General features: G+C 32.7%; 5 protein-coding genes across 5 annotated transcripts; 3 read left to right on the top strand and 2 right to left on the bottom strand.

Annotated features, from left to right (window-relative positions):
* Positions 1-604: 604 nt before the first annotated feature.
* Positions 605-2,297, bottom strand: wus (TM2 and DnaJ domain-containing protein wurst). Its single transcript, XM_070635928.1, has one exon. It carries the CDS (start codon positions 2,083-2,085, stop codon positions 850-852), a length of 1,236 nt encoding a protein of 411 aa, XP_070492029.1. The 5' UTR covers positions 2,086-2,297; the 3' UTR covers positions 605-849.
* Positions 2,298-4,034: 1,737 nt separating this feature from the next.
* Positions 4,035-7,542, top strand: niki (nimA-like kinase). The gene is made up of 5 exons (XM_070636133.1): positions 4,035-4,746; positions 5,237-5,370; positions 5,805-6,776; positions 6,833-7,024; positions 7,082-7,542. The coding sequence occupies exons 1-5, from the start codon at positions 4,035-4,037 to the stop codon at positions 7,424-7,426; spliced, it is 2,355 nt and encodes a 784-aa protein (XP_070492234.1). The 3' UTR covers positions 7,427-7,542.
* Positions 7,543-9,549: 2,007 nt separating this feature from the next.
* On the top strand, positions 9,550-14,480 carry LOC139087385 (protein peste-like). The gene is made up of 4 exons (XM_070636178.1): positions 9,550-9,622; positions 12,466-12,640; positions 12,771-12,957; positions 13,012-14,480. The coding sequence occupies exons 3-4, from the start codon at positions 12,778-12,780 to the stop codon at positions 14,356-14,358; spliced, it is 1,527 nt and encodes a 508-aa protein (XP_070492279.1). The 5' UTR covers positions 9,550-9,622; positions 12,466-12,640; positions 12,771-12,777; the 3' UTR covers positions 14,359-14,480.
* Positions 14,360-15,779, bottom strand: Kdsr (3-ketodihydrosphingosine reductase). Its single transcript, XM_070636179.1, has 3 exons — positions 15,463-15,779; positions 15,291-15,404; positions 14,360-15,223 (listed from the first exon to the last, which is right to left on the bottom strand). Exons 1-3 carry the CDS (start codon positions 15,560-15,562, stop codon positions 14,451-14,453), a joined length of 987 nt encoding a protein of 328 aa, XP_070492280.1. The 5' UTR covers positions 15,563-15,779; the 3' UTR covers positions 14,360-14,450.
* A 342-nt stretch (positions 15,780-16,121) lies between these two features.
* LOC139087252 (acetyl-coenzyme A transporter 1-like) lies at positions 16,122-18,185 on the top strand. The gene is made up of 5 exons (XM_070636008.1): positions 16,122-16,381; positions 16,457-16,674; positions 16,732-17,427; positions 17,490-17,559; positions 17,656-18,185. The coding sequence occupies exons 1-5, from the start codon at positions 16,123-16,125 to the stop codon at positions 18,039-18,041; spliced, it is 1,629 nt and encodes a 542-aa protein (XP_070492109.1). The 5' UTR covers position 16,122; the 3' UTR covers positions 18,042-18,185.
* The last annotated feature ends 47 nt before the right edge of the window (positions 18,186-18,232 follow it).

The raw sequence follows: 18,232 nt of genomic DNA, 5'->3' as shown, positions 1-18,232 counted from the left end.
AATGCAATCCCATGCGATGAATAAAAAAAACTTGGGAACTAAATATCTGTTTCAATCTGTCTCAGTTAAGGGTTCTTGACATCGAGACTACGTCTTCTCGGTTAAGACTTTTAACAGGCCAAGAGCATGCTTTCATGGTATAGATACACCACTATGATACCTATAAGCGGTTTCTTTACAGGCTCGGTCTCGAAATCTTTTGTAGTCTCGATCTCAGTCTTGAAAATTCGTTCAAACCAAGACTCGGGAAACCCATAGCCTCTTTGGCCCAATAATTAATGCAGCGGAGAGCAAAAACTAAATTTGACTTAAACTTTTCCCAATCAAATCTGAAAACTTCAAAAGAATCGCTTAGTATTGCACTACGACACACAGGTTGCCTACCACTGACCTAATTTATCCAAACCTTGAGTCATCCTTAAAAAACATTCAAGATTCTAAAATGATTGAAAGAAAATTTAAATATATAAGTTCGCGTGTGTCATAAGAGAGAAGTCAATTATTTTAAGTTAGTTTTAACAGGAAGCATATAAGCTTCTGCAATAAATTGTTGCTGAAAACAAAAGCATAAAATGAAAAATTTTGAATTAATTTTTTTTCTTATTTTGTATTTTTAAAACCTTGAAAATCAGGAAATAAATTATTCATGAAAATTAGTATAAATACCTAAACATACTTAATGAATAGAACATGATTTTTATGGAATTGACCTTTTTTTAATCCTTTCAGCAATACTTTATCATAATTTGATTGTGACTTGAGCTAACCTCAAATGATGAACATTCATCCCATATTTTCCAGGTCAGATAATAATTTTTACCGACCATAAATTTTCATTAGCATTCATATTTACAGTTCAATTTTAACGTCCTGTTGTTCATCCTCGAATTTTTTATTTCGTGACCTTCTCTTTGATTTAATTTTGGAAATAACTTCATAAGCTTGTTGAATATCCATAAATTTTTCTTGTGCTGCTCGTCGCAACTTTTCATCTTTCACCTTGTCTGGATGGAATTCACGTGATAATTTACGCCAAGCACTTGTTATTTCACTTTGCGTTGCTGTGGGACTAACATTCAATACCTTATAGGCATTTTGTTCTCCATCTATATCTATAGAATCGACAATTTGCTTCCACGTCTCATACCATCCATTATGTTGTGCAAATCTCCATGTATCGACAAATGTTTGCTTCAAGTCAGTCCACCATGGTGACTTGAGAAAATTTTTTATAGCCTCGTGTACAGGTACTTCATCACCCTCACTGTCTGTGATTTTTCCATTAAATACAAAGTAAGCACTCCATACAGAAAGATATATAATGACGCATGTTGACAGCACAATTGTTCGCTTTACTTTACTATGTCTCTTTGGTGGCTCACGACGCCATTGCTTAGAAAATTGTTCAAAGGCCAATGCACTTCCAAAGACCATACCAGTGAACCAATATGTTTCATCATAGACAAAATATCTAAGTGGATAGATTAAATAAGCTGCAACCAAGCAGTGCCAAAAGACTCCCTTTTCACGTCCAATATTACCGACAATCCAGACACCAACTGCTGAGAAGAATGGAACAGTCCACAATAAAAATCTCCAATTAATGCCCATTACTTCATCTTCAGGTACAGCAATCATCACAACTTGTCCAAAGAGATAACTCATCATAATTTGTCCAAGGAACCGGATTGTTGAGAATTCTGGCTTTTGAAATGTCCTCAATTTTACAATAAATTTGGCAATAAATTTCGGATCATCATTGGCATCTCTTACATACTCAGGGATCTTAAAGATTTCAAAAAGCCATCCAATACCAAAATATCCTCCAAGTGTACACCACCATACAAATGCATGTCTATCTCTATGCAGGTAGATATGATGTAGACCGAAGATGCCGCCAAAGAACCATAAAATGTAGGCGACAAATAATGACTTTTGTTCAGGGATTTGAGGATAAATGTGCTCATATTTAGTTTCAGGTCTACTATAATGAATTCCATTACCATTTGATTGCTTCTTGTTACTTGATTTTAAGTCTTTTGATTTTTGAGACGAACTTGTCGTTTGCGATAATTTCTCACCCATGATGGAAATTTTTTTCTATTTGCTGTTGATTTTTGTAATTACTTTCAGTGCTGAACTTAAAAGTGAAAGAGAAGATGAAAGAAAATTGTTAAACGAATACGAAATGAACACGTCAGTCAGAATTTCTTTTGGATGATTTGATGCAAAAAGTATTTCAGTTTTGATTTCTTCAAGGTAAGCAAACGATGAGTAGATGGAATTATTTTAAGGACTACTCGGAGATTGAAATGTCTTTTAATAAATTTTTATGTCAAAATTTACTAAAATTGCGGTTTTTGTCTATTTGAACATTTTTATCTATGAAGCATCATATCCGGAAGGCACACGATGAAGAAATGGCTAAATATCAAACCTCAGGCGAGCGTGACTCAAACTCATGCGAGATTTGATGAACTGCGGCTTCAGACCAGTTCAAGTCGGAAACGAGAGAAGCTCAGATTAGAGTAAAGTCGGTCTGAACCCAGATTATTGTCCATTTCTACGCAGAGTGGTTTGCGTGATAGTTTTAACAAACGGCATTGCTGAACGTAATTTATGTACATATTATAAGCAAGACACCTGTTAAGACACGATTCTGAATGTTCAAGTTTTATAGTTTCTAATGTTTCATTCTACCAGGAATTTTGCATTATCTCATTAACCTATCTAATTAATTAATCAAATAAGAAGCGAGACCCGACTGGCACACATTAAAATGTTCCCATCACGACGACGTGGCAGTCTACCTAGAACCAAATGATCGGCAAGTGGTAAATTTGGGTGTTTTCGCCAAGCGGTCACCATTTGGTTCTACGTAAAATACTATCTAGTCGTCGTGGTAGCAAAATTTGAACATGTGCTGATCGGGCCAGTAATAATAAGCTATCAAATGATTAATCTTATGGAACAAACTTGAATCGAATGATCTTCTTTAATTGAAATGACTTTTGACGTGCTTCATACTACACACTCCAAGCTTTACTTTTCAAAAGTTTTCATTTCAGAAATTTCTAGAGAAAATTTCTTTAATGCTTCAATAATTTAATGAAAAAGATTTCCAAACTTTTAATTCTCGGTAAAATTATGAAAGCAAAATTTATCATAATAAAAGTCATGATGCTCCAATTCGTTTCCAGCAGTTGACACAATTACACACTCCCGACAGAAAAATAAAACTTTTTCTTTTCTTTTGGATTTTTTTATTTACATCGTGTGGCTTGAAACTAGCACACACGTCTTAAAGAAGAAAGAAATGAAAGAAAAAACGAGAGAAGCACAAGAATGATGATGACGTAAAAATGCAGAACCGTTAACTTTTTCCATTCATTTCTATCGATTTTTGTTCTTATAAGGCAACTTTAATACTTACGATAGCAAGTTTTACATCAAGTTCAAATGAATTTGATTCTATTGTTCCAATTTGCAGACGAAATTCTGATGAATCATTGAGATTATGTCTTGTTCCTTTATTACTATAACATTCAAAGTTAAAAATTTGATTTCTTTTTTCTTTGCTTTCTTTGATATTTTTTCGGTCTTAACTCTCTCGCGATTGAAGTACAACTAACACGCACAATAAGCACAAAGCAACAGTAAAGAAGTTGTGGAGAGAAAGAGAATCTTGAACTTGAAATTTAATGTTGATGCCGACTGTTGAGAAAGCAAAACATTTACTAGACTTACAAAAGTTTGCATGTAGTAGTGCTGCAGGCAACAGGTAGTAATTCACAGAAATTAAATGTAGGATTGAAATGCAATATGACTGTTTAAATATTCAACAGGTGTGCAGTATGGGATTTATGTCCGTTTTCAAAGAAAATAGCTTTACATGCTATAGCTTTAGTGTCACATATCTGACACATTTTAACAAGTCAAAATCCATGCGTAGAACAATTATCATATATGATCCATATATGCTGTCATGGCAATAAAAATTGTCCATTACAAAATGTTGTAAAAAAATATTAAAAATGTCGAATCTTGATTCTGATAAAAAGCCGTTCTCAATAAACGATGAGAGTAATGAAAATACCAGTACAGCAAGTACAATACTGTCAACAATGACTAGATTTAAAGATTACATCAGTAACAACAGCAACAGCGTTAATTCGCGTAAAAGTCGAAAATTATCTGAAATTGAAATGGATACGGTCAATGTTGACATAGCTGATAGCAAGAAGACCTTCCAGTTTGTAAAGACTGTTGGTCGTGGAAGTTTTGGAGTTGCCAGCCTTTATAAACGACTCAACGATGATACTTTTGTGGTTTTAAAGCAAATAAATCTTGCTGAGCTCTCAAATGCTGAAAAGGAAATGGCAATGAATGAGGTTGAAGTTTTTTCACGACTTAAGCATCCAAATGTGATTTCCTATTACAGCAGCTTCATTCGTGGCGAAATTCTTTGCATTGAAATGGAGTATGCAGATGAAGGAAATTTGGCACAAGTCATTAATGAATCAACTGAATATTTACCGGAGCGATATGTGCTGAATGTATTTGAACAAATGACGAATGCTATTGCTTATATGCACAGTGAAAACATATTACATCGTGACTTGAAAACTGCAAATGTTTTCCTCAAACGGGGCATTGTCAAGATTGGAGACTTTGGGATTTCTAAAATTATGAGTACAAAGGTTCATGCACAAACTATACTTGGAACACCTTACTACTTTTCTCCTGGTAAGTTTGTACAATTTATATAAATATTTAACGGTCATTTGACATTTAAATAATATTTATTGTACATAGTTGAAGGCCCCTTTTCATACAAAATTTCAGTCTGAATTTAAACTCCGAATAATAAATATCTTAATTATAGTTCTCAATCCATAAGAAGTTCTTAATTATTGTTAATTATGAAGAATTCTCAAACATCATACCATGATAATGATAATCACATGACTGACTTGTCAAAATAAATATAATATTGAAAACAAAATCGTAAAGTGGATTTTACGATAATCCAGAAGATTGTAAACAAACCTACACCGATGTTAAGGTCAATAAACAAAACAAAGCTAATAATTCGACAGCATGCCAAATTATGATTAAGTCCTGAATTCATTTAAAATGCAAATTTTTTAATCTATTCTGTGATTCCCAACAAGATGCAGATTACCTATAACATCTTAGATATATAAATAATGAATAATATTTATCATATTTCCAGAAATGTGTGAAGGAAAGGAATATGACGATAAAAGCGATATATGGGCTTTGGGATGTGTCTTGGGAGAAATGTGCTGTCGTTTGAAAACTTTTAATGCTACAAATTTATCCGAATTGGTAAAGAAAATAATGGCGGTAAGTCTAAAGCTTTTGTTAATTTTAATAGATTTTAACTTGCAAATGACTTAAAATATTGAAATTCTTAATGGATTAAGCAAAAAAAAAGTATTAAGGAAGACAAAAATGCTAATTAAAATGGTTCAACATATTATGGTTTTGTATATCAATGTATACTAGATTAGATCAGAGCTCGAAGTCGACGTGTATTTTATTTGGTAAAGTCGAATCCAGTAGACTCAACTCATATAGCATTGTTGACTGTTCAGATCAATTGTGATCCATAATCTTCTTTAAATGCCACTTTGAGCCTGTTCTATTACTGGCATCACCTTTGCCAATTGCCAAATGCAATATTATCTTTTTCAACTAACTTTTAAAGCTGATCACCGAAGATTAAAAAGAAGTTCCTTTGCGGAACTCATTAATACATTCTTGTTTTTTGATTCTAGGCTGACTTTATGCCACTTCCTGAAGGATATTCACCACAAATTAAGCATCTCCTAAAAACACTTTTACAAATCAACCCAAATGATCGTCCATCTGCAAAAGATATCCAAATTTTTTACATACCACTTGTGTATCGTAACTTGGGTAAATATGAAGGATATTCGTACACAAAACATAGCGATGAGACAAGTGACACAGTTTCTGTTAAGTCCTCTGTCATTTTTGGTCCTAGTGCTGCAAAAGAATATATGGAAGCATCAACTGCGACAATGAATGAATTGGTTCTTAATGAACGGTCAGTTCTATACTTGATGAAATCATTTGGTGGAAATTTTTCATTAGATCCAATTCAGTTGCCATCTAATTGTAAAATAAGGGATATTGCTATTGGTGATTCTCATTTTCTTGTGGTAACTGAAGAAGGATCAATCTATGCATGGGGTGATGGACAACGTGGACAGTTGGGGCAAAATGTTGATTCAACATGGAAGCATTTCCCAACAAAAATTGAAACAATTCGTCGATATCATATAGTAAGTGCTGCTGCTGGTGATGGATTTTCGATATTTTTGACAAATTATGGTGTAGTTATGAGCTGTGGAACGAGCAACGAAGGATGTCTAGGGATTGAGAATGTCACAAATCAAATGATTCCTCGAGTTATTGAATTTTTCACAGACATCAAAGTTATTCAAATCGCATGTGACAAAAGTCATGTCCTTGCACTCGATATTAATGGAAATATCTACTCATTTGGATCTAATGAGTTTGGTGCTTTGGGACTTGGTAAGCAAAAAACTGCAATGACGCCTCTGAAAGTTTCACTACCACTGAGTGTACAGGATATAAAGAAAATTTATTGTGGACCAGACTGTTCACTCATTTTACTTCATGATGGATCTGTTTATGCTTGCGGTAAAAACAACTGCAATCGATTGGGATTTGGAAAAAATGTTGAAGCCTTTTTAGAATTTGTAAGTTAAATATATTATAGTAGATAGGCAGTTCCTTAATATGATAACTTTTACAGCGTAAAATCAATAGCATTAAGAAGAAAGTAATGGATTTAAGTGTTTCAACAAAGCACACAGCATTTGTCATAACTGGCGGATATATTTTATCATTTGGCGATAATTCTGAGGCACAGCTTTGTGTTGGACATAAGAAAGAAATGACAACACAGCCAGTTGTGGCTAAGAAAATTAGTGAACGTTTCATTCAAGTAAGTGCTAATCATAAAGTCGATGAACTTTTGTTGATTTTCGGTACATCCTTTCAGAAAGTAAAGTGCAATCCGACCTACACTCTTGCTTGTACTGACACAAACGTTATAATGGCATTTGGTACACGATACGGCATTCCAGAATTTCAAGTTGACAGTGAAGTCCCAAAAACACCGTCTTCATTTTCACAAATTGGAAATAACACAGCTGCATTCACTAACTTCTTGACTTCTGTCTACAAATCTGAAACACTTTTGGAACCTATTGAACTTTTGGGAGTATATTCATCTACTGAGATGCTGGAAAAAGGTATTTTTATGAAGTTAGTCGATATATACCCTCTACATTATGGAGTGTTGGTCTGGGTTGATACGACGACGCCTTTACGAACATCCAATTAAGTATGTTGTTTGTTTGTAAATTGTATTTTAAAGAACCACTTGAGTAAAGTTAAGTTAAATTGCTTCAGAAACAGACATTTTATTTTAAAATTTTTATTAACTCAGTTGTGAGTCCAATGGTGATCAAAACTTGAATAATTTTATGAAGGATACACAGTTTTAAACTGATTCTTTACTTCATTAATTTCCAGTTTATTTTTTCTTAGGAATTGTTAATTCTTGCTAATAAAATATTCGGCAAACGATTTGTGCGAAATATTAAGGCACATTCCTTGTTATTGATGTTTAAAACATGAGTTTTGGTACAAGAAAATCTTTTCAGGTTCCAGTATTTGAACTAGAATATGCCACATGTGTTAAGTATATAGAAAGCAGTTTCACCTTTTCTTGATTCTTCTGAGCAATAAAGTTTTAATATCTCATTCATCATGGATTTGATCGCTCGATCAAATGGAATTAAATATCGACTATTTTCACTAAAGTGGATATTCTGCAAATATCTTTAAGGCAGTGGTATTATTGAATTGATTATATTTCAAACTCATGTGAATACCCAGATCACTTAATTACTAAAATGTATACAATGAGGCGTATTCTGTGGGATTTGGTGGGGTTCGGTTCAAACCTTACCTCTGTTTTTAGTGAAAAACATAACAAAATCGCTTCTCCAAAGTTTAGTTGAATTTGATTGCCTTGTTCTAGCCATGTCAACACCGGGGTACAAAAATACATTAGAACTAGTCATCAACTGGACATTAACTTGCCATCAAAACACGGTTTGTGTGTTTCACGACTCACTAATTGTGGTAAGATGCTTTGTTTTGATATGACCTAGGTCATTCAATGTGCAGAGTATGGAATCTATGGTCTTCAGAAAAAGGCTCTCTTATACTCTAAATTTTAGCGATCTACACAAAAATCCGTCTTTCTGGCTATTCCCTTTTCAAAATTCCTGAATCTTTTAAGATATTGTCAAGCAAGTGAAATGGATCATCCCAAAATTAAGGATAGTCCACTTCAGTGAATATAGTCTCATAAGATTAAGAGTTTGGAATAAAAAACCGATTAACATTTTTTCTTAACTTTTTATTTTTATTCGAATTATATTTTGGCAAGAAATTTTTAAGTCCATGATTGCCAATAGGATTAAAGTAAAAAATGAAAAACAATTTATTTTTAAATGTCTGTAAATTGTAATTAATGTGTGCATTTTCATTGATATCCTTAATTCAGATTTATATTCATACTTACAACGTAACCAGACCGAGTGACACTCAGCGATGCCCTAACAAACACTTTTGGTGTTGTAGACGATTCATCGAGTTCTCTATTCCAGTTTTGTACAAACTTTGTGCCGCGGTAGTGTGCCATCGAATTATTTTATAAATGCCAATTACGTTTTCGGTCATAGCTTACTACTTAGGTAGATGTGCCGTGGTACAAAAAAAAAGTTTGACAGTAGCTCTATTCGACAATTGAATTTGATTTAAACTTTTAGTTCTAGAGCCTGTAAAAATTATAAAATCCTTGCAATTCATAACTTGTACCAATATAGAATGATTGTATGATGCAGTATCCTAGCAGACAAAGAGACCGATTTTAGGTACTATAGTGGCATTTTTGTACCATAAAAGCATGGTCTTTGCCTGTTAAGGCTTTACATTGTAGGTACACATTGTACACATATTTATCTTGATCCTTATCTTGATTCAGACAAAAGACTGCATCTTAGAGGCTTATCCAGAACTTAAGAGTATGACGAGAGCTGATTAGAGAATCAAATCTCTTGCTTACTTACTTCTCATTTGAATAGATCAGTTGTGATCCATGACCTTCCATAAATGTTGCCTGAAGCTGGTTCTAGCGATGACTTGTGTTGCACTTGACATTATACAAACAAATCGTAGCTGCAATAAAAAAATTAATTTAAGAAACCCCCAAAAAAATCCAATATTTAATATCAAGTAAGGAGAAACTCTTCATGATTTTGGCCACAAAAAACTTAAATAAGCATAATGAATTCTCAGCTGCTGATAACTAATTCTCATTTTTCCTCTCAGAGCAACTCTCAAAATATTTTTTTTTTTTACACATTTGTTGGAACTGATAATAAAATTTTTAAACGTCTACTTACTCTTGACAAAGCCAAACGTGATTTTAGTTTACTGCCTTAAAAAATTTATTTTTAAGTTTACGGTTAGTGATAAAAAAAAAACTTTATGTGTTAGCATACAATTAAATAAAATCTAGACAGTGTATCATAACAGCATGAATATTTTAAAAATAACCTAATAGTTGCCGACAGAGACGAAGTCAAAAAAATGCTGATTTAAGCTAGAATATTGAATAATTTGAAATAATTCAATAATTAAGTAAAATTGTGCAATAAAAGAGGACTCATCCCTAACTACGCCTATGAACTAGCGTCTAGATTCTCACTATCTCTTTGTCTAGCTCCATAACTGTGCATAAGAACGAGACGTAACAAACTGATCTTTATAAGTCAATAAAAATATAAAAAGTATGAAAAATTATCAAATTTAATGTCAAATTGAGACAATATTGCAAAATGTGGGACAAGTGCTGAACAGAATTTATTTTCTTCCAAATTGCTTAATATTCGTTAATCTCCAAAATGAACACTCAAGTGTCATAAATTCTTCTGAAGAAGACAATAGGCACAAAATTAACTAATCTTCTGTCTGATTACTTAAAAATGTTTTTTTTTATGATCATAGGAAATCGTAAACATACTGAAATATTTCAAGGGCAGCTAGTTTCATTTCAGTCGCAGATTGTCATCTCTGTTTTGATCGGAAAAATTCATCGAATCCACATATCTATGTAAATTGATTTAGATTTTTATAACTTCTGTAATCAATCAGAATAGCTATAAATCTGATCCATGAAATGGAAGCCGTGTTTAAGAAAATTTTCAACAGCTGATTGTGTCGGAAATATATTTTTTCAAAAGATAAAGAAATTTACAAGATCATCAAGTGTGCTATCAAGAAGAAATACATGACTTAAAATGTTTTTAAATAATGTAGTTCTATGATTTCTTGATAGCTAGTATTAGATTAGTGTAAAATTTAAGATTTTGTGGCATATAAAAAAAATAATTCCATTCCGGGTTAGAATATTTTGAGAACGTAATTTGTGATCGATACCATAGATGGAATTTGAAATATTTTTCTATTTTTCTCGTTAGATTAATTAATTAAGCAATTTCAGTGTTTCATAAACTGTGTTAAGGGTGTCATCAAAAATTCAGTATAACATCCAAGATTATGCACTATATCAATTCAGAGTGTAGTCGTCTCAAATTGTCGAAAAATTCGAACAATTTTGCAAAGTTCGAACTCTGATATATTTTGAAATAAAAATTTACGTTACAAAGAAAGGAGAAGGAACGGCCAAAAAAATTGAAAATCAACGACAAAAACGGTTGTTTTTGAGAAGGGTGCACTCTGTCATGAGTAACAATTTTAGTAGAATTGCAGACTTAATCTCTAGATAAAATTTTGCAGTACAAAGGTTATTCACTACTACACTATAAAGTCACGTAATTTACCATAGTTGAAAGGTTTTCATTTGACTAGTTGTGTGTCCAGTACTGAGGACGAATAATGTCGTCAAGTTGCGACACTAGTGTGTCGAGTAATATAGTTTGAAAAGCACTGGCTTATGGGCAAATCTATGAAACTGCAAAAATTGACTGAAAATTTTTCTCTACTTGTTAAATTCACAAAATAATTTAATTTGGGTAAAATAACTTCCGGCAATAAAAAATGAAATAAAAACAGTGGTAAACAAGATGTAAGAACTCCCATGAACATGAATTGCAGCTAAAAAAATTGTATTAATCACAATTTATTTCGTTTGTATAAAAAAAAATTACGATTCTTTGTATTTGCAATAAGTTGAAAAGTTAGCATTGTGACGCTAATTTGTTAAATTTTTCTTTAATTAACGATTAATTTTAATAAATTAGAATACACATTGAAGCGTAGGTTAGCGAAAAGCTAATGTGTATCTTCTTTCCGGACAATAAATCATATTTAAAGAAAAAATAAGACAAAGCTGAAATCTAATTTTCGTAGAGAGTTGACATTCTGCAATACTAGGTATTATAATTAAAGCGTAACCGGATCTAAATTATTGAAAAATGATTCTTGTTATCTTATAGGTAAAAGTTGAAAGCACTAAGAAATCGTTCTAGAATATTTAAAAGAAATGACTATAAAAATTATAAAATCTTTTGAAATCTTTGATATTTTAAAGCCAAACTTTATTTTCAAGACACAGGTTGGTGGTGAACCACGACTAAAAGGGCAATTGGCATATGCTTCATGGTATTTCACATGAACAGCACTTTGTTAAGGCAAAAGCTAAAATGGATTCAGGTCTGAGTCTAGTTTTTTATTTTACTCAGGTCAGTGGCAACCTGTGTGTCGCCAAAGAATTTTGGAAATGCAATAAACTACATGTCATGGGTAGTTTCGGTTCCGCGAAAAATAAAAAGTTACTTACCACTGATCTGGTTGCTAGCTAAACCCGTCTGAGAAGCACTGATCATTTCAATAGTGTTTTGCATCATTTTGCATTTTTAAGCTAGTGAATTAATTTAATTCATAAATGTGATTTTAAATGAGATACTTTTACTATAATAGTCAGTTTGCAAATTGATTCTTATTGCACATTTAATAAAATTAATCAGCTGATACAACTAATTAATATTTTTAATAATAACTAGAGTTCAATCCCGCCAAGCATAACGGGTACCTCCGTAAAGTTAGGTTTCTATGGGGTCGCTCACTTATTGCGAAACGCCCTTAGAAAGAGGGTCTTGTAACTTTGCTATTATTAAAAATAGAAGACAGACATTAAACCAGCATGACAGACAAATATTCATGATTATATTTATAATAATAACCTGATCTTTAAAACGCACAGTACTTATTTTAAAATTTTCGATAATTCTATTAAGTCACAAAATTTTAATCGACATAATATCCACATTATTTATATATCTACAGATATGTACACAAAAGATAAAGGCAACGAGAAAGAGTAATTTAATGTAATTAATTGCCCAGTGGGATATAGATAAAAGAGTTTCCAGCGCTCAGCATAATAATTAGAAAATACCAACAATTTTTGCTTATCATTTTGGTTTTCTTCTTCCCTGGGCTTCGTGATAACAAACACAAGGTACAATTGAGTATACTTCTTTTTTATCTTAACATATTTATTGTTACTCATTATATTGATCACACCTGTTTAAACTTGAGAATTTAATAGAAATTGGATGGTAATTAAAAATTTTTATTTTTTTAACAAGGTTTGCAATGGTGGTAATGGATTCCACTAAGACTAAATATGATGATGGTAAAAGGATTAAGATCAAGGATGAGAATCGAAAGGAGTCATGGTTCTGCACATATAATCTTCTTAGTGTTACGCTAATAGCATTTGGAATATCATCATTATTATTTCTCCCAGACTATATCCATAAGCAGATGATGTTTGTAAGTTACAGCATAAGCTATTGTAAACTTTAATTCATTAATCTTTATTTCCAGAATCTTGAACTCCGTCCAGATTCACGTACATTTAGTGAGTGGAAAAAACCAACAGTTCCACTTTATCTTGATATCTACATATTTAATTGGACTAATCCAGACGATATTAAAAATACATCAACAAAACCAATACTTCATCAACTCGGGCCATATCGTTTCCGGGATTATCCTGATAAGCATAACATTACATTTCATGAAAACTCAACAGTAAGCTACAGAAAATCGAATATTTACTATTTTGTTCCTGACATGAGCAATGGAACATTGGATGACGTGATTGTAGGTGTAAACTTGCTTGCACTAGGTGCTGGACATTCTTCAAGATATTGGGGTGGATTAAAGCAATATGGAGTGTCCACATCACTTAATACATTTGGTCAAAAGATACACGTAGTGAAAAGTGCTCGTGAAATGTTATTTGAAGGCTTCGAAGATCCATTAATGACAATTGGATCCTGGTTTTCAACCGATGCAGCAGACTTTGACAGAGTTGGATATATGGTAAAGAAAAATGCATCAGATCGTATGACTGGAAAGTATACTGTACATACAGGTGTTGGAAATATTTCGGAACTAGGAAAGATTAAAAAGTTCAATGACAAGTCATATTTCCCACACTTCCAAGGAGAATGTAGAAAGCTTAAAGGTTCACCTGGTGAATTTTATCCACCTGAGAGAAAAAACAAAGAAGACACGATGTTCTTATTTACACCTGAAATGTGCAAAAGTCTTCCATATGAATATGATTATGACAAAAGTATTCATGGATTAAAAGGCAGTCGTTACAGTTTAGGACAGCGGGCAGTTGACAATGGATCAACATATAGTGAAAATAAGTGTTATTTTGAATATGAAATCCCTTCAGGTGTATGGAATATGTCAGCATGTGCCTTCAATAATCCATTTTTCATCTCATATCCTCACTTTTACATGGCTGATCAAAGTTACATTGATGCCGTTGAGGGTCTTGCACCACAAAAAGAATTACATGAGTCATACATGACACTTGATGAAACATTATCAATAACACTAGAAACAGCTGCAAGGTTTCAAACAAATGTGTTGCTTGAGCCGTTTGGTTCCATTTCACTGTTTAAGAATGTTCCGAAAATTTTGATGCCATTGTTCTTCGTAGAACAGAAATTTATTATTGGCGAAAGTGACGCCAGTCAGTTGTACTATGGATTACTCATTTTTAATCTCAGTAAATACGCTGGATTTGTTTTAATTTTCTTAGGAGCATTCCTTATAGCTTGCAGACGATTGAAGTGCTGTAATAAGGAACCTATAATTGAAAAAAATCCACCAGAAGCGTGTGCTCTCGTATCTAAGGAAAATACCGTTTAAATGCTCGAAAAATAGACCTCTTAATCCTTTATTGTGATAAGTAAATTAATTATAGAAATGGAAATAGAAGTTAATTTAAGTACCTAATAAAATTAATTAGACTTTTCTTTTGGTTTATCGTACTTTCTGACTATTCTTCCGAAATTCCATTGAAACATAAAGCTAACCAATCTTATAACTCCCAACAAATAGCATTGTAAGAAACCTAAAAGGGGATTCTTCCAAGGTGCCATGCCAACACATAAAATAGACATCATCCAACTTTCAATACCCAAAATTGAAAAGAAGTTGCCTTTCAATGCATCATCCAAAAGCTTTTTACCGACATCTTCAGGCTTAAAAAGACCACCACCGCTGCATATTTCTTGTGTAATTCTTGGTTTAGATTTCTGTTCATTGGCAAATCCAGGAGTGTCAGTGTCAGCAGGCAAACTCAATGTAACATTTATCCCTAAATGCTTGGTTTCCATTGACAAAGCTTCTGCAAATCCGCGAAGAGCAAATTTAGTTGCATTGTAAGCAGCCATCCCGTAAATTCCAATTAAACCTCCTTGAGATGATGTAATGACAATGATTCCATCCTTTTTAGCCTTCATCTTTGGTAAAACACATTGAATTGGATAAAATGTCCCAAAATAATTAAGGTCCATCATAAATTTAGCATCTTCAGGATTGGTGTCCTCAATTTTTCCGCAAATAGCCATTCCAGCACAATTTACCAACATGTAAATATCTCCCAACTTTTCTTCAATTTCCAGAAATGCTTTTTGTATTTTTTCATGGTTACTTGAAACATCCAGTGAATAATACTCGATACGTTGATCATCTCTGACGCAATTATCTTTAATGACATTAACGGCTTTCTCTGTAATCGTAACATAACATGATGTTTATTTAATGATAAGAGTTTATGAAATTAAGGTGTGTTTTACCTAAAATTTTGACATTTCTTGCTACAATTGTGATGTCTGCACCTTTTTTGGCAGCATTAATTGCAACCCAGAGACCAATTCCGGAACTTCCTCCAGTAATGCATACGTGTTTTCCTATTAAAAATTTTCAATAATTAATAAAATAATACAGAAATTGAAGATTGAAACTTACCATCAATATTCTTGCTTTTTCTCATCAACCATCGGAATATCAACACGTGAAACACAATTACCAATATTATAATCATAATTATTTCATACGAAGGATCCATTGAATGCTTAAAATTAATTTTATTCACTAGAAATTACGGACTTACTTTTGGACTTGATATTTTCACAACTATAAATTTTCCAGAATTTAAAATTTATTTGACGGTTTTACTACTTGGCAATTATAGTTACTAATTGGAGCAACTTCCAGTAGGTACTGAATGAAATCTTATTGGAATTATATTGCATAAAGTAGAGTTCAATTAATTAAATACTAGACGAGAAAAATGAATTCACCGGTGAAAGCGACGCTTTATAGAAAATTTTAAATTATAACAGTTACAGTAAATTCACCTCATTTTCACCAATCCGAACACAAGCATGCTTATTGATATGTTCAAAATTGAAAAAGAGACTACTGAGACGAAGATAATTTTGCGGACATCTCAAAATAAAATTCTATTTGTATTCTGATTCAGTCACTAATAAGATAAAGATGTGTATCACTCTCAATGATAAAAAAAACTCAGTTGTACATCAAGTGTCTCTCTAATCATTGCAATGATCAGTCACTTGAGACAAATTGAACAGTTCGCATGATATCGCGAGATATAAGTTTAATATGGAATCGGAACCAAATCATTGTGAAGTTTTGTGTCAAAAAAGTGATATTGATGGAAAGAACCAAGAAAATGAAGAGGAACTAGAAGAAAAAGCTGATCTTACTGGAGATTACGGAAATGCAGCACTTTTAGTTCTACTTTACATGTTTCAAGGTCTTTTACTCGGACTTTGTGCTGCAGTTCCTATTCTTTTGCAAAATAGAGGTGCTTCTTATAAAGAGCAAGCACTATTCACTTTGGTTTACTATCCATTTTCATGTAAAGTATTATTTTTTGGGATAGCATCAGCTGTAAAAAGTAATGAAGTCACTTAAACCTAATTAAATTTTATAGTGAAAGTAATTTGGGCGCCGATTGTTGATGCATGCTATATTGACAAATTCGGACGACGAAAAACTTGGATTATTCCATCTCAAATTCTTATCGGAGTATCGATGATCATTTCATCTCAGTATATAGACGAGTGGATGGGCGATGAAGTCAGAAGTTCACCAAACATTATTGCACTTACAGCTGTATTTTTTGCCATGCGATTTTGTGCTTCAGTTCAAGTATGTAGAATTGTCGAGTGAATAATTTGACATCGAAATTAAATTATTATTTTTAAGGATTGTGCAGCAGACGGTTGGGCTTTATGTTTACTGAAGAAAAGAAATATTGGACATGTAGCTACAAGTGAAATAATTGGAATTTCTGCAGGTTGGCTTATTGGATATGTTGTTCTTTTGGTGTTTGAATCCAAAGAGTTCTGTAACAGCTATTTATATCCAGTACCTAAAGATGAAGGTCTACTGACTTTAGGAGGATTCTTGAAATTTTGGGGAATAACTTTTCTCATCGTAACAGCCTTAATTGCCATGTTCAAGAAGGAAAACTCAGAAATGATTGAGAAACTACAAGAACATCCAGATTATGGAGTCAAAAAGGCATATCCAACATTATGGAAAGTGTTAAATTTAAAGCCTGTAATAAAATTTTCACTATTTTTGCTAACAGTTAAAGTTAGTTTTGCAGCATGTGATGCTGTTTCATCATTAAAGCTTTTAGAATATGGAATACCTAAAGACAAAATTGCACTAATGGCAATGCCTTTACTTCCAATTCAAATACTTCTTCCGATTTTTATAAGCCGCTTTGTAACTGGAAAATATCCACTCGATTTCTATATTAAGGCATTCAGATTTCGCCTTATTATGTCTGTGATAATGGTCCTTTACATATACTTAACTCCAAGAATGATTAGTGGACCTGACATTTCATTCTTTTACTATGCTGGAATATTTATTGTTTATTTACTGTATCATGTAAGTCAAGATTCATTTCTCTATGTCAAGTACAGCTATTATTTATTTAAAACTATTTTTAGATTCCATTTCGCGCAATGAGCATATCAGACACTGCATTCTTTGCAAGAGTAAGCGATCCTCTTATCGGCGGTAAATATCCATTTCTTCTTAAAATGTCGTGATTTTGTTTAAATATGATAAAGACCTGCTTATCATGCACTTGAATTATATTACGTATACTTTTAGGAACTTACATGACACTTCTTAATACAATCACTAATCTGGGAGGAAAATGGTCTCAAACTTTCTTTTTATGGCTCGTGGACATCATATCCTGGAAAGATTGTATTCATGATGAATTTTCAAATTCCACAACGATGCTATCGACGAATAAATGTGAAAATAAGGAACAGAAGGAGATCTGCCTGAAAAATGGTGGAACATGCTTCACAGCCATTGATGGATATTACATCGAAGCCATCTTTTGCTTTATTTATGGATTAATTTTCTATAAATTGAACAAAAAGACATTGGATTATCTAGGACGACTGCCGACTGACGATTGGCATATTCTTTCAAAAGACTATGAAGCTGTAAAAATTAAAAAGGACACGAGTATATCCAACTCATAAAAATCATTTATTTAACAAACATAATCGGTTACCCGATCAAAAATCTAGCGTCTGGTCGGCGTGACTCTGATGTTGTGAAAGATTCAATTTAAATCCGACATTATGCCAGAGTCACGCCTGCCTGATGCCAGTATATTTTGGATAGTATAATGGAAAGATAATGGAAAATTTAGTTCTGTTAATGGAAAGCT

The sequence above is a fragment of the Chironomus tepperi genome, unplaced genomic scaffold (assembly GCF_022539635.2).
Source record: "Chironomus tepperi strain 1889 unplaced genomic scaffold, CSIRO-AGI_Ctep_v1 contig_100, whole genome shotgun sequence".
Lineage (NCBI taxonomy): Eukaryota > Metazoa > Arthropoda > Insecta > Diptera > Chironomidae > Chironomus > Chironomus tepperi.
The sequence above is the reverse complement of the archived record's forward strand: the minus strand, read 5'-3'. Positions and strand labels throughout refer to the sequence as shown.

Excerpts from the sequence above, each read along its gene's own strand:
- wus (XM_070635928.1), bottom strand. The coding sequence starts at position 2,085 with ATGGGTGAGAAATTATCGCAAACGACAAGTTCGTCTCAAAAATCAAAA.
- niki (XM_070636133.1), top strand. The coding sequence starts at position 4,035 with ATGTCGAATCTTGATTCTGATAAAAAGCCGTTCTCAATAAACGATGAG. Across the intron at positions 4,747-5,236 it reads ACCTTACTACTTTTCTCCTG|AAATGTGTGAAGGAAAGGAA; the intron begins GTAAGTTTGTAC and ends TCATATTTCCAG. Across the intron at positions 6,777-6,832 it reads TTGAAGCCTTTTTAGAATTT|CGTAAAATCAATAGCATTAA; the intron begins GTAAGTTAAATA and ends TAACTTTTACAG.
- LOC139087385 (XM_070636178.1), top strand. The coding sequence starts at position 12,778 with ATGGTGGTAATGGATTCCACTAAGACTAAATATGATGATGGTAAAAGG. Across the intron at positions 12,958-13,011 it reads TCCATAAGCAGATGATGTTT|AATCTTGAACTCCGTCCAGA; the intron begins GTAAGTTACAGC and ends CTTTATTTCCAG.
- Kdsr (XM_070636179.1), bottom strand. The coding sequence starts at position 15,562 with ATGGATCCTTCGTATGAAATAATTATGATTATAATATTGGTAATTGTG. Across the intron at positions 15,405-15,462 it reads AAAAAGCAAGAATATTGATG|GAAAACACGTATGCATTACT; the intron begins GTAAGTTTCAAT and ends AATTTTTAATAG. Across the intron at positions 15,224-15,290 it reads AAGAAATGTCAAAATTTTAG|AGAAAGCCGTTAATGTCATT; the intron begins GTAAAACACACC and ends TTACGATTACAG.
- LOC139087252 (XM_070636008.1), top strand. The coding sequence starts at position 16,123 with ATGGAATCGGAACCAAATCATTGTGAAGTTTTGTGTCAAAAAAGTGAT. Across the intron at positions 16,382-16,456 it reads GGTTTACTATCCATTTTCAT|TGAAAGTAATTTGGGCGCCG; the intron begins GTAAAGTATTAT and ends TAAATTTTATAG. Across the intron at positions 17,428-17,489 it reads TTGTTTATTTACTGTATCAT|ATTCCATTTCGCGCAATGAG; the intron begins GTAAGTCAAGAT and ends AACTATTTTTAG.